This window comes from Colletotrichum fioriniae (assembly GCF_027942845.1).
Source record: "Colletotrichum fioriniae strain IMI 355084 chromosome Unknown scaffold_12, whole genome shotgun sequence".
NCBI lineage: Eukaryota > Fungi > Ascomycota > Sordariomycetes > Glomerellales > Glomerellaceae > Colletotrichum > Colletotrichum fioriniae.
This window is the reverse complement of record NW_027076848.1, coordinates 1,587,770-1,602,592: the sequence shown is the minus strand read 5'-3', so window position 1 is coordinate 1,602,592 and position 14,823 is coordinate 1,587,770. Positions and strand designations below refer to the sequence as shown.

General features: G+C 51.7%; 4 protein-coding genes and 1 non-coding gene across 5 annotated transcripts; 4 read left to right on the top strand and 1 right to left on the bottom strand.

The window, feature by feature from the left end:
• Positions 1–1,752: 1,752 nt before the first annotated feature.
• On the top strand, positions 1,753–2,343 carry N0V96_009661 (uncharacterized protein; the record flags this gene model as incomplete). The annotated part of the gene is made up of 1 exon (XM_053190332.2): positions 1,753–2,343. The coding sequence occupies one exon, from the start codon at positions 1,753–1,755 to the stop codon at positions 2,341–2,343; it is 591 nt and encodes a 196-aa protein (XP_053052262.2).
• A 5,564-nt stretch (positions 2,344–7,907) lies between these two features.
• On the top strand, positions 7,908–8,019 carry N0V96_009660. The gene has a single exon. It is a non-coding gene; the product is annotated as a tRNA-Phe (tRNA).
• A 1,199-nt stretch (positions 8,020–9,218) lies between these two features.
• N0V96_009659 (uncharacterized protein) lies at positions 9,219–10,613 on the top strand (the record flags this gene model as incomplete). The annotated part of the gene is made up of 1 exon (XM_053190331.1): positions 9,219–10,613. The coding sequence occupies one exon, from the start codon at positions 9,219–9,221 to the stop codon at positions 10,611–10,613; it is 1,395 nt and encodes a 464-aa protein (XP_053052261.1).
• Positions 10,614–10,790: 177 nt separating this feature from the next.
• N0V96_009658 (uncharacterized protein) lies at positions 10,791–12,032 on the bottom strand (the record flags this gene model as incomplete). The annotated part of the gene is made up of 1 exon (XM_053190330.1): positions 10,791–12,032. The coding sequence occupies one exon, from the start codon at positions 12,030–12,032 to the stop codon at positions 10,791–10,793; it is 1,242 nt and encodes a 413-aa protein (XP_053052260.1).
• An 896-nt stretch (positions 12,033–12,928) lies between these two features.
• Positions 12,929–14,744, top strand: N0V96_009657 (uncharacterized protein; the record flags this gene model as incomplete). Its single annotated transcript, XM_053190329.2, has 2 exons — positions 12,929–13,514; positions 13,573–14,744. The coding sequence occupies 2 exons, from the start codon at positions 12,929–12,931 to the stop codon at positions 14,742–14,744; spliced, it is 1,758 nt and encodes a 585-aa protein (XP_053052259.2).
• Positions 14,745–14,823: the final 79 nt, after the last annotated feature.

Sequence of the window (14,823 nt, the reverse complement as noted above, 5' to 3'; positions counted from 1 at the left end):
GCCATAGAGCAACTTTTAGAAGGGAGTTAGTGAGCTTCGATGTCTTACTCGGGCGGAAACTACCTGCTTACCTCATAGAATCCCAGAATTCTTGAAGTTACCATCAAGGCATCTGACTTCCATCGCTTGGGATGCCGTAGGGCAACGTTCATTTCAGTCAAGGCATTGCAATAGAACTTGAGACCATCGTCTATCATCCACTGCTGCTTGTCACGACGACCTATGGTGCCTAAGCTGAGTGCCAGTAAGCTCAGACGCAAGGCGGCGTCGGTGCGGTAGAGATCCCGCACGGTCGTCGCCCAGTCTGCGTTAGAATACCTCATAATGGGACTTCTTGGACTGCATATCGGAGCATCAGGCATGTAGCCATCCCAGAAGAGCTCGAGGATCCGCTCCTCAAAGGCAGACTGGGATAACGAGCGCGTCTGAACAAGTGTGAGTGAGACTGGCACCAAAGCCGTCAACTTGAAGCCTTTGCCTGTCGGCGGCTTGGTCACATTGACAAAGATGCGCTTTCTTTCGTAGCCTGCACATTCTAAGCCTGCCTTTACGCACTGCCCGCATGAAGGTCGCTGTAGGTCGCACTGGTAGCAGTTCCGTCAGCAGTGGAACGCGTCGTCATTATAACGGACGAATCGATCATCCCATCTTGGCAGACTTACGCCTTTCTTACGCTTCCTACACGTGTTGCAACCTTTGGAGCGACCGGGAACTCCGACCATGTCGAGGAAGGTATCAAGGGTGTCGAGGATAGTGATGTGGGTTCGCGGCGCGAGATGCTTCTCGAACAGGCAAGGTGACGGCGCAGGATGTGGCCCGTTTATGACAATGGAGGAATGTCAAAGTCCTTCTCGGGCTCAGCAGTCCAATCGAAAAGTACCGAGAGCGCGGCGGGAGCAACCGGTAAGCTTGTATGTAGTCTTCGCCCTACGATGCGCGCGGACAGACGCCAAGATCTTGGATATGGGATGCGTCAGACTTCTGATGGCTGAGCAATTGAGGGATTAGGTATCGAGAGGCTGGGCGAATGACGAAATTCGCAGAATAATCAAAGCAGCATTCACCTCCAGTCTCAATGACGACGACATTCTCTTCCAAGACACGGGGGAAGGATGTGTCGCTGCTTAAACATTTGGGGCGAAGGATTGGGCTAATCCCAGTCGTGTTCAACGCCCGCTTGCTGACATGAATCCACTCAAACGGCTGTGAATGCGGAACGAGGCTAACCCCGTTTGGGAACCATTGTGCGCGCTGTGGATTGTGAGTCTGTAAGATGTTGCGCGAGATCGAGAGATCTGCCTGGTGGTCAGAGCTAGGCTCAACATTCGACGCCAAGATGGCGCTTTGGCGGGTGAATTCAACTTCAACTTTGAAAAAGACGAGCCATGGCAACCCCCGTGTGCTGAGCAGTCGCGCATTCTCTTTCCCAAATCGCCCATGCGCCTCTCAGACCTTGCAGAGAAGTGCGTGTCGATCCTGGTCATGTCGACTCCAAGACTGCGTTAGCAGTTGTCTCGATCAGAACGAGATCGTGATGAGAGGACAACGGAATGTGCAAATTACAAGTTATAAAAGATGAAAGCCTCTGCTGAGAGTAAGAGAGAATGGGAAGATAAGAACACACACAATAACAGTTTTCAAATACCAGACACCTATTCATAATTCAACCCCACCCGAAAATTGTGCGATTTTCAACATTTTCTCTACGAGACCAGCCGAATCAAAGTCTGACATCACATCGTTGAAATCGCCATGGTTCAGCCAACTCGCCCGCCAGCTAATGGCTTCGTCGCCGCAACTCGAAAGGTTTACAACCCTCTAGGGTTTTCCAAAGGCTATAACTTCGTCCTTTTCTTCATCTTCTTCGGTGCACTCATGGGGTTTACTCTCGCACGATTCCAGTACCTCAACTTCGACACCTTCTGCAGTGGAGCGGCGCCAGGAGAATGTTTCAATTACCAAAAGGGCCATGAGAAGGCCGGCCTCATCATCCACCTGGCTGGAATCTTACCCGCCGGCTTTTTGGCATGTTTCCAATTTGTGCCAGTACTTCGTCACAAAGTCCTTCTCTTCCATCGCATTAACGGTTATGTGGTCATTCTTCTCGGACTTGTTGGAATTGCTGGCGCCTTGATGATTGCGAGAAATGCCTTTGGGGGCACGCTGGACACCCAAGTTGGTGTTGGTGTTATGGCGATTGCGTTCGTCACTGCGCTCACGCTGGCATACGTCAACATCAAGCGACTTCAGATCGAGCAGCACCGGGCTTGGATGCTACGAGCTTGGTTCTACGTAAGCTTGCCCCAACATATGTCTACGTCTCAACGAAAGACTGGAACCTAACTTGAAATCGTAACTAGGCTGGCTCCATTATTACTCTTCGTCTTATCCAGTTCTCGGCCGCGGCTGTAATCAGTAGCATTGGAACATACTATACCGCGCGTCCTTGCGATCAAGTGGCCTTCATGGTTGACAACACAAACCGAACTCTCGAACTCTATCCCGCTTGTGCAGCCTATTTCTCTGGAGAGAATCCTGGTCAACAAACAATTGTCCACGCGAACATCGTTAGCCCAACATCTGCTGCTGAAGCCGGTGCAGCAGCGGGCATGCCATTCGGCATGGCACTATGGCTAGCACTTGTTTTGCATGCTATTGGTATCGAGATATACGTAAGTTCAAGTCCACTTCGGTAGACACAGATCCGCAACAGTCACTGATGGAATCTGCATGCAGTTGAAACTCACTCCGGCTGAAGCCGAGAGGCTACGGAACGTTTCCTATAAAATACAATTGGAGGCTGGCTTGAACCCTGCCGGACGAGCTGGTATCACAGTCGACAAGATCGGAGATTCTGAGATGTGGCAGCCCAAGCACAAACCATCTCACGCGAGCTCAACTTCAAACCTCCCCAAGTAATATGAAAACCGGTCTGATCGAAGTCGGAATTTGGAAGGCGTCGGGAGTAATAGGTCTTAGACAACATGCAAATAGTTTTCTGCGCGGGTATCAGGCGTTCTGGGAAGGTTACGTGCAATTGTTCAATGCTCAATGCTACTTCTCCCATCACGACTGATATGCCTGCCTCCATCAAATGCGAATTCCACTAAATGTCAACGCCAACTCCTCCACTTACAACGTCCAACGGGTGCAGCCAGGACGATCAGGGTCATTTTCCATATATTTCAGTGTGCAAGACTGATTCCAGAGCTGGCCCAGAAAACTCCTGCCTTCGTAATGGTATAAGTCCCCCAATAGTGGCTTGATAGCAGTTGTGGCTGCATCAGTCTTGTAGAATGGTATTCTTCTATAACTCGATGAGGTTAGCATATACACTTCGATTGAACCGTTCTCAATGAAGTCAGTCTCTGAGGAGCAACTTACGGAAATAGGTGATGAACCACATGTCTGTCAATGATTAGATGAAAGAAGTGCCTCCCGACAAAGCCGAAGTCTCTGTCGATTGTTGATAGAGCCCCTTTAGTAAAGGTCCACCCCTCATCTGTATAGTGAGGGACTTGGGGATGGTTGTGTTGGAGATAGGTGATGGCAACTGCTTCGATGTTAGCTGAAGTTGCGCCGAAAGCTTCCACCTGCTAGATAATTTGGGGCATTTCTCTCACCCAACCAATTGTTAACCCATAGATAAGGTAGAAAGTATAGCTGGATCATGGTTTTTGAACCAAGTTCACTGCCACACCAGCCCAAAAGCAGCCCATGAGAACAAGACCGCAGTCCGAGGCCAAGACGCTCCATGATTCGTTGTCCCTAAACACAGAACTCCAAGGATCAAAGAGGCTGACTCTTAGCCAACGCTCGGTTCCGGAAATGTCTCGCAGGAGACTGTCCTTACCGGCAGACAGATTGAAGAAAGCATGTAGAGGCCAACCGAACAGCTGCTGTCCTAGCAACGAGATTACTTGAACGATTGGAACATCGGAATCTTCCATGAACGCCGAAGGAGAGAACATGTCTCTGTCAGAGTCGATCGCTTTCATGGCTGGCACGAAGGCGACATCCCGAGTTGCGTGCCCGGTAAACCGATGGTGGCGCCGGTGAGTATACTTCCAGGAAAAGTACGGTACCATCAGGAAGGAATGAAGTACAAATCCGATGGCGTCATTCAGCTTTTTCGAAGCAAAGAGTGACCCATGACCGCACTCATGAGCTAATACCCAGATTCCAGTACAGACAAGTCCTTGAAGGAATGAGTACGCTGCCCAGGCTGTGAAGTACAGGGTTGGCGCAAGTTGATCTTCTCTGATGTAGTTGAAAGCCAAGTAAACAAGTACTGCTGACAACAGGACGTCTCTGAAGATGTAGTAGACAGAGGTTTGAGGACAGGGAAGAAAACAGCTCGGGGGTACCGCTTTTCGAAGGTCCTGAATGTCAGGGTAATCTAGCTTCATGTTGAAAGACTTTGATCTAGAAATGATATAGAAGGAGCAAGTTCCATTCTATCCGATGTCCTCTGCATTGAGAAGCGCCCCAATTGGTAGCAACGGCGCCTCCTTTATGGAAGGAGTACTTTTTGACCAACTCTACATTTGTAAGTAATTCTGCCTTCCCTTGAGTTGTCAGTCACAAGATCTTGTGAAAGTGGCTACGCTATCCGAGCTGCAACGAGTCACGAAGCAATTGTACATCGTTATCGCCACCTCCGTACGACCGAACTCGGGCATATTGCTTTTCCCTCGAGACATATCGCTGGATTATCGCTAGATTTCACAAAACCTTCCTCGTGCAGACGCTTGGGGACTAACAAACTCTGTTGCAGGCGATTAAGAGTTTCAACAACAGATCTTGCCTTTCTTAGTTTGGTGGTTGCTAAACTGAATATGCGAATGACTCAAAACAAAATGGGCAGAAGATCTGTTGATAGATGCGTCGCAATCAAGTGGGCAGTAAAGTTGGATAGAAAATCAGTTTCGAGTAACTCCCGTGTAGCTTCTGCTTGAGTTAACACCGCGTGCTCGGCCCAGTTCTATTGATATTGCTTACTTCTCTACAGTGTGATACAGGATATAAGGGAGGCGAAACGCAACGGCAGATTCCCATGTACGACGTCAAAGATAAGCAAGAGGAAGAGGTCGAATGCCACGATGCAATGTTCCTATGGGATGTTCCGGCAACATGACGATGATCTGGATACAACCCCGAAATGCCTGTCGAAGATCATTGGGGGCTAGTGTGGTTGGCTTCTTGGCGGCCCCTTTTAAATCTCAGTTCCCTATCCAGTCACACTCGATAGAATAATCAACCAATTTCATGTTGCTCGGGTTCTCGTAGTTCATGATTCCTTGAGCTCCGAACTTCCGACCCTCCAATGTCTTAGAAGGGGGTGTTCTTCCATGTTCCATGACCGCAAACGGCAGGCTTATTCCCGCCTCTTTGGCGTGAAAACACCTGCTGACGAGCTGGGAAACACCCGCGACTGTGAAATCTCCGTTCTTGGATAAATGAGTTACTAGGCTTCTCTGAATAGATAGGCTTAACGTGTCAATCAGTGGACGTTAGCGGTTGAGCTAAGCCTCTACGGCAAGTTCGGTAACTAGGTCGTGGCATCCAGGGCCTAGCTTGCGCCTTAGCAGTAGCCCCCATCCCATCATTCATCGAAGAAGTCCACATGGTTTTGCAAATTATGACTTTGCTGCATTAGGGTATTCAATGACTCGCTTCTAGGTGTTCGGAGCGAGAATCTGTCCTGAACGTTCGTAAAGAAATACCACGTTGAGAGTCCAGATTGTCCGTTGGCTCCGAATTGGCTTCGGCGCCGGTGAAAGTATGAATGCAGATAGTTATGGACCGTCGCGGCTTTCGGCCGGTGAACGTGCTGGAGACTTCTTCCGTAGGGTTGGGACAGGCGTCACTGAGTAGATTGCTACAGGAACGTCATTTCCATTCTTTGCCATGCGATGATTGCGTCGCTAGTTGTGCTAGTCCCTCGAGTGTACGGATGTTACTGTCTTGTCTTGTCATTGGCTACAGTTGGTGAGTAAAGTTGACTGGCTCCCCATTGATCTCCCCCTGGCTATCGCACATCTGCAAAGTCACCTGTTGACTGTAGTAGTCGTACGTCCATCAACTACGACTATGGCAGCCATGTGCAGCTAACTTTTGGAAGTGCTGAAGAACGGACCGAGGAATAAGGTTCGAGTAGCGGCAAGCCGTCTGTTTTCTTGGAATGCAGGATATGTTCTCTTCTGGTGCCGGTAAATATTTCCTTAAACCTTCTGTTGAGTGATCTTTTTCCATGCGATGTGGTGCCTGCCATTGGGATCAACCTTTGGGGTTGCGGGGCCCATGAGCATGCATAAGTTCGACCAAGGAAGTGAGGTTATAAAGCCAGGCAAGAATCTGGCCAGTGAGTTGAGTCTAGCTGAAAGAATTTGTGCTGTTTCTTCTGAAGGTCGTAGCATCAGTTTCTATCGGCTTCAATATGGCACAATACGAGAACGCTCCTAATCAGTCCATCTTGGTCAAGGGCTTGAATATGACGTATCGTTGGTTGGGACCGAAACATGGGATTCCTTTGATCCATCTCGTATCATTTAGGTCAGTCCACATCAGCCAGCATCTAGGTTAGAAGTATGGTCTCACATATGCAGGGCTACAATGAGCCAGATAGATCCGGTTTCTGTGAACAAGATAGCTGAGAAGCGGTCGGTGATTCTCTTTGATAACGCTGGTATTGGCAGATCCGAGGGACAAGTACCTACATCATACGCAGGCTGGGCGGATTACTGCGCAGAACTCATCACACAACTCGGATTCGATCAAGTCGATGTCTTGGCCTTTTCTATGGGCGGATGCGCAGCCCAGATGCTGGCTTTGAATTACCCAACTTTGGTCCGCCGTCTGATCCTGGTTGGATCCCTACCAAGTATTGGACCGGGAGTCGTGCTCCCGCCGTCTGGACCCTTTCAGGGTATCCGCATGGCAAATGATCGCGAATCCCAGGAAGCTGCGCTGCTGGAATTTTGCTTTCACTCTTCAGAGACCAGTCAGGCAGCGGGAAGAGCGACATTCCGGAGAATGCTTGAGGCCAGAGATGATTGGTCCGATTTGATTGATACTGATGGCACCCGACGTCAAATCCAGGCCTTTGCCAAGTTTATGAATCCAAAACACTCATCGGAAGGCTCTTTCGGGCGATTCAACGAACTTAGAATTCCGGTTTTGATAATCAGAGGTGAGTACATGGATCTTGACTTACATTACATAAAGTTTAAAGCCTGGAGGAGTACTGATTACCCATGGGGAAACCAGGATCTCACGACTATGTCTTTGAAAGGCAAACATGCCAAGCTATGGCAAGACAAATGTACAACACTGCTGTCAGTGTTTACGAGTTTCCAGATGCTGGCCATGCTCCACACTGGCAATATCCAGAGGAGTTTGCTGAACTTGTGGACTGCTTTCTATGTGCTCAGGACACGATGAAGATCCCAGAGCTACCAGTAAATTGGGTGCGATGGATTCATGGTTCGGACTTGATCAGCAAGATTTGAGGCTGGACTCTGTGTTCGGAAGTTGGGAACCAAGGAACATGCCTTGACATAGTGTGAATAGGTTCTCCAAGATCGATCTTATCCTTCTATTGAAACTCCTTTCAACTTTTAATAACTTGCCACTGCACTTTATAGCCCGTTTGGCTCTATTTAATCCCTAGGGCGCTTTGCTCCGGACTCGATTACCATGACTTTCAGGTGTGCGTTTGCACCCAAGAACCTGGGCCGAAGCCACCATTGAAGACATGAGCGAAGAGAATATTGCGCTCAAATCCAGATGGGAATACGTATTGAGTCCGACGTCACAATGATATAGATAATGCAGTTGCGTATTTCCGGACAGCCGTCGATGGCAACATGGAGCTCGTGAACAATTGGTGGTTTCCAAGATGAGCGGCGAACATAGCTCAGTTGGGAGAGCGTCAGACTGAAGTATGGGTCAACAAGGCCCATTGGAAACTTCATTCAATCAATCTGAAGGTCGTGTGTTCAATCCACACTGGTCGCATCTTCATTTTTAGCCGTTGCGAATGAGCGTAGATCTGTGTCATATCGCCCATTTTTCAGTCAAGCTTTGACACTGATGATCTTCGCCCATCTTCAAAATCCGAGTAAGTGTCTATCTAAGGTAACAACAGGACCAAATGTATGTGGGTATCATGTGGAGCAGTTGTCTTTTGCATTGTGAGCAAGCAACGACTTGACTGACGTTCATGGAAACGAACGTGTCTTATCAGATGTCACAGTACCTGCGCGAATGTCCTCTATCCCTAAACGCGGTCATGTTGCTAGGCTCAACCGAAGTTGCCTCATTAATACTACCAGAAAGATGAGCAGCAATATGATGGGTTTATCTCCATATCTTATTTAGTAAGTATGATCCTCTACACATATTATAAACGGCAGACAGGCATCATCGGAAGTAGGAAGTGTTTTGTTAGGTTGAATAGATTATGATGATACACAGACAACGCGGTGCACATGCAAAGCATCATTGAACCAATGATGATAAGCTTGATGTCTGGCCAACTGATACATGTCTTACTCGATTATCAGCTAGGGAGAATCATTTTGCAGATCTCCGGAATTGCTTCCCCATCTGGTGGTATTTCACATAGTTTAAAGTTCAAGAGATCAGAGACAGCGATGCGTGCCCAGTTTTTGCTGGGCGGGTTCACAACAACATCTACCAGGACCGCACCCACGCGACCAGCAGAAGAGTTCCGACTACCTGCTTACTTACACGACGATTCTCTGTCTAGATCCACCGTCAAAACTAAAGTTTGGCGATGCTCATGTAATGACGAGTATGACACAAGGTAGACTCCCCGCAGAGGTGTAACGGCGAGGCGCAATCAACACTCGTTCAGCATAGTGTCTGACCTTGTGAGACATGATTTTCCGAACTGGACGAAAACAGCCAAACACCGTGACACCAACACCAGTCATACGGGCCGTCGCGCCTGGGAGATGCCGTGACCCGGTGAGACAGGCGAGAGATAGCTCTGGGCCAGTGACGCGAAGGGGTAACAAAGAGGATTCCACATCTCAGACCTGAGAACTTGGGAGATGCTGGGCATTTCGTTTTAAGGCTCGAGATCGGGCAGCTTTTTTTCTTTTGACCGGTTTGTCGTCCCCGGTAGCTACCGCTTTCTCCAAATTCCATCTTAGTCTTCCATCCAGATTACTTTACCCACATCACATACGATGGCGACCCCAATTCCACGACCACCAGGTGTGCCAATCTTAGGCAACATCAAGAATATCGACACCAAGAACACCTGGGCTTCTCTCAAGAAGCTGTCCGAGACATACGGCGAGATCTTCCAAATCAAAGTCCTCAACAAAACGATCGTCTTCGTCGCTGGTGCCGCACTCGTGGAGGAACTTTGTGATGAGAAACGATTCCGCAAGTATGTCGGCGGCCCCATTGTCGAGATCCGATACGCAGTCCACGATGCTCTCTTCACAGCCTACGACCACGAGGAGAACTGGGGCATCGCCCACCGCATCATCGCCCCCAAATTGACAGCAGCGTCCGTGGCGGAGCGCTTTACGGATATGCTCAACACGACAAACGAGCTTCTCGAGAAGTGGAAGGGCCTCGGCGTCAACGCTGAGGTATCTGCCATTGGCGAGCTCAACAGATTGAACCTCGAGGCTACGACGTTGGCGCTCTTTGGCAAAAAGCTCAACTGTCTCACTGGACCAGAACACCCAATGCTCCGAGGAATGGAGGACTCGACATCCGAGGCAATGCAGCGACCTAATCGACCTGGTCTCTTCAACTGGCTCTTCTACGGAAGCAAGTTCAAGAAGGGAAAGCAAGTGATGCGGGCATACGCCGAAGATCTGGTCCAATACCGAAAGAGCAACCCTTCGGACAGAAAGGATCTCCTAGCGGCTCTTCTCAGCACAGTGGACTCCGAGTCGGAGAAGGCTTTGACTCACACCCAGGTCATTGACGAAATAGTCTCCATGCCTATCGGCAGCAGCACGGCGCCAGGCATGGTCAGCACTGCCATCTACTTCATGCTGAAGAACCCTAATGTCATCACTACCGCGCGCGACGAGCTCAATCGTGTTGTCGGCGACGGTGAGTTGACCTTTGCGCACCTCTCGCAGCTCAAGTACATCGAGGGCATTGTCCGCGAGTCTCTACGGCTTTCTTTCGCCGCCCCAGGCTTCAACATTGAACCCATCCCCAAGGACGGCGATAAGAGCCCCGTGTTTCTCGCAGGAGGCCAGTATCAGATCGCCTACAACCAGCCCATGATCATCGTTCTTGCAGGTGTAAACCGGGACCCCTCGGTGTTTGAAGACCCGTTAGCTTTCAAGCCTGAGCGCATGATGGGCGATAAGTATGAGCAGCTGCCTTTGAGTGTAAGAAGATCTTATGGTAATGGCAAGCGGGAGTGCATCGGTAAACACTATGCGTGGTTGTGGAACATGGTTGTGGTGGCCAAGTTGATCAAGGAAATTGATTTCACTATGGCGGACCCTTCGTATGAGTTGAAGCAGGACGGTTGGTTTAACTTGAGACCGGTGGACTTCCACGTCAGAGTCAAGACGCGGGTGGACAGCAAGGCTCCTTTACTGTAGGCTGGCTTAGGGTTGTTTTGTACGAGATTGCCACCACCGAGCGGATTCATGAGCGGGTTATCAGGTTAATGACGGTCTGAATTTGATGTATCTTCACGCAGAGATGGCTGCTTGCACTTTCTTGAGATTCAACGATTAATGATTATTGATTTATTATCCACGCGACCGCTTCCGTGCTCAAGGAATAGTAAGAGACAGAGAAGCATCATCCGCCCTGCTACCTCTCTTCGAGATACCACCCTGTGCTAACGCAATCTCGCCCTTGGCGTCATCGGCAGCGAAGAAGGCAGAGGTGGCGAATGGAGCACCAAGCATGCAGGCGCCGGTATCAATGTTCAGTGCGCAGAGCCCAGCTTCGGCATCCGCGTTATTGCGGATGTAGTTACGGATAGGAGTCTTGATGGTGACGCTCTTACCATCGGCACCGGCAAACTCGAGATCGATGGTGAGGTCCTTGGGGACAGAGTCGCAGCTGCCGTTGTAGGAGACGTGGCCGATGGAATCACGGGTGAGTCCGGCGGCGGCGAACAAGGCCGCAAGGCCAGCATCACCGACGGGCAGGTCGTTGATCTGGGTGCCAGAGTCGATCATGCAGGACTTTGTGGTGACCTCCGACTTATCGATGGTGACGTTCTTGACCTTGACGGTGGGGGGAGAGACGAAGTATCCGACTGTGGCACCAAGGCCGTCGTTCTGGACGAGAGGCACCCGGACGAGGTCACCCGTGAACTTGGACAGGTCAATGGCGCCGAAGACGGCGTTGCCTGTGAAGGTGCCCTTCCAGTCGGCGGGGGCCTCATCGAACCAGATGCTCTGGACGGGCGCGCTAATGGCTCCCTTCTCGAGGAGATCCTGACGGACGTGAGGGCCGGTGGTGTTCCACTCCGCGGTGCGGTAGAAGGGCGCGACGCCGAAGATGCCGAGGTCATATGGGGCCGGCTTGCACTGGCCTCCGTCCAACAGACGCTGCTGCATGTAGTTGGCAATAGCAACGCGGGCGTCCACCTTTGACGTGAGGCCGGCGTCGCCAGCAAAGAGGAACGTGTCGTTGACGCTCTCCTTGCCCTGGACGATCTTGGTGTAGCCGCCATAAGCATACTGCGTCACGAAGGTCTCGGGCTTCTTGGCCGTCGTGCTGTGAGGATAGTCGTAGAAGGGTTCGGCCGTGGCGTTGCACTGGCCTTGGCAGAAGAAGCCGGTGCAGCCCCAGTTGTTGATGGCGTCCGGGCCAAAGACCCAGAAGTTCTCGGAGCCCTGGTCGAAGACGACCTCCACCGAGGTGTTTGCGGCCGAGTTTACCAGGTTCGTAGCGATCTTGTGGCCGCCGCCATAGTAGTAGTGCAGAGGAATGCTGACGGTGGGGATGGCCGCGAGGGCGCCGTTGGCCAGGGCCGTCATGACGAGGGACTGGGCGAGCATCTTGTCGGTAGGGGTGAGCTTGAGCGAGTGACTGAGATGCGCGGTGGAAGAGAGGCTCAATCCCAGGGTGAGGGTTCACGTTCTCTTATCGTCGAGCGGTGTTGTGACCACGGGCTCCTAGTCCATGTAAGTTCATGGCGGGGAAGATCACGACCGGGGGCATGCGAATGCTATTTTCGGATACTAACTTTTAAGAATTTCCGATGACTTATGACCCGCGAGACCGAGGGATATTCGGGCGAGTTTCCGGAGAAAGCAGGTTCACGCAGCCTCGAGTCCCGGCTTGGCCATGATCGCTCCGAAGCAACCCCTGAAGAATCGCTGCCGCTAACGCCGGTGGGAGCCGTGAGAAGAATCTTTTTCGTATTAAGATTGTGACAGGCATTGAATAAAGTGCTGATATGGGGTCGCAGTGGACGTTAGTTGGTGGAGATCAACGGCTTTCTTATTGTCGAGCCAAAGCGAGATTGGCTCAATGCGCCGAACCGTCATCAAGCTTCGTCTAGTATTTTGGGTTGAACCCAGGGCGGTAGGGCCGACGGTTGGCCCCGTTGTGACGATTGTGTTCTTTTTGACTTGTTCTACCGGGATTCGGCAGTCGTCCGATCTTTTGGATACGAGCTTTTTGGCGGAGATTTCACCTTTTCGAAAGCCTTGTTGCATGGGTACCCCTGGACGGGGAAACAGTCCACGATGATGTCAAATCCTACCTTAGATGTTCTTCATCGCCAAGCAGCGGGTCGAGTGATACGGGCGGGTTGCCGAAAAGCTTGTCCCGGCCCATGAAGGCTGGCTGTTGGTATTAGATGAAGTGACACTGCAAGTCCAAGCAGACCGTAGCAGAGAGTGAGACTCGACACGCTCCCACACGCTTGCCAGCAAACGAGACAAAGAAGATGAGGCTATCGTCAGTTTCAACTCTACTTCTGAGCAGCTTCGCTCTCAGTCAACCGACCACGAGCGGCCATGCAGTTCACGAGGTCGTGAAGCAGCTTCCGCAGGACTGGCGGCATGTCGCTGCGGCCGATGACCTCAACACGATCCAGCTTTCCGTCGCGTTGAAGCAGCCCGGCTTATCGGAGCTCAAGGCACGTCTCGAGGTGACCAGCGACCCGAACCATGCAGAGTATGGCTCACATGTATCCCGCGACCTGTTGAAGATGTTCCAGGAGCCGAACGCCGATGCCTATGTTGTTGTCGCAACTTGGCTTTCTGCCCATGACATTCGGAACTTTGTTCAGGACGGTCCTTGGGTCCGCATGAACACCACCGTTGGTAAAGCGAATCGCTTGTTAGGTTGCAATTTCTCCAAGTATCAGTATAAGAGCGAGAAGGCTGTGTTGCGGGCCAAGGAGTACACTCTTCCCAGCCAGGTCTCAGAGGTTGTCGACTTTGTCTTCCCGGTCACTCAGTTCGTGAGCAAGCCGCCTAGACGACAGATCAAGGCGAGGGAGTCGGGCAAAGTGAAACGACAAAGCACGAGTGAGTTCACGGCGAATCTTTATGGCCAGGTTCCTTAGACACCACTGACACATGACAGTGCCTCGAAGCTGCTGGGACTACACCACCCCCGACTGCATCGTAGACCTCTACAACATCAACTACAGCCCGCCAAACGGCCCATCACCCACAGACTTTGGCATCGCCGGCTTCCTGGAGCAGTATCCCAATGTTCCCACTCTCCAAGCATTCCTGGCATCCTACAGCCCCCGCCGAAATGCGACCTCCTTCTCGCCAAAGTACAACCTCACCGTGGAATCCATCAACGGCGGCAGCGACACCACCGAAGGCAACGGCGTCGAGGCTCTGCTGGATATCCAATACAGCATGCCCTTCATCCAGCCGATGAACGTAACCTACTTCTCCACTGGCGGCCGCGGCCCCGAAATCGGGCCCGATGGCAAAGAAAGAGACCCCAAGGACAGCGCCCACGAGCCCTGGATCGAGTTCCTCGAGGCTCTGCTCGCACGGGAGACCATCCCGGATGTCATCTCCATCTCCTACACCGACGACGAGCAGCTCATTCCGCGGCCGTATGCCCGCCGCGTCTGCGACCTCTTCATGCAAGTCGCCGCCCGCGGCGTTTCTGTTCTGGTAGCTACCGGCGACGGTGGCGCAGCAGGCATCGGTTCGGGAGATTGCATCTCCAACGATGGCAAGAACACGACAAAGTTCATCCCAACATTCCCTGTCGACTGTCCCTGGGTCACGGGCGTCGGCGCGACGGGCAACTACGCGCCGACGGAGCCTGCGTGGTACAGCTCCGGCGGCTTCAGCGAGTACTTTGAGCGTCCGGCGTGGCAGGAGTCCGCCGCCAAGGCGTACATTGCCGGCATTAACGGGTCTCATGCGGGCTGGTACGCGGCGAATGGCCGGGGTAGCCCGGATATCTCAGCCATTGGGTCCCGGTTCTTGATGCAGCCTGGTTGGACGCAGAAGGGGACGAGCGCCAGCACGCCCGTCGTTGCTGCGATGATTGCCCTCGCTAATGATAAGCGAATGAGGGAGGGTAAGCCTGCTTTGGGATTCCTGAACCCGCTGCTGTACTCTGATAAGGTTCGTTCTGCCATCAACGATGTCACGAGCGGGTCTAGCGGAAGTTGCTCTTATGGAACCAAGGTTGAGAGCGGATGGTCTGCGACTGCTGGGTGGGATCCGGCGACTGGTCTTGGAACGTTGGACTTTGCCAAGTTCCTTCAGGCACTGGAGTAGGGCTTTGTAATGGTATGAACTCAATACACTTGATCAAACAACTATGGCTTTGATGACTGCTGTGTACAACAACCACGGC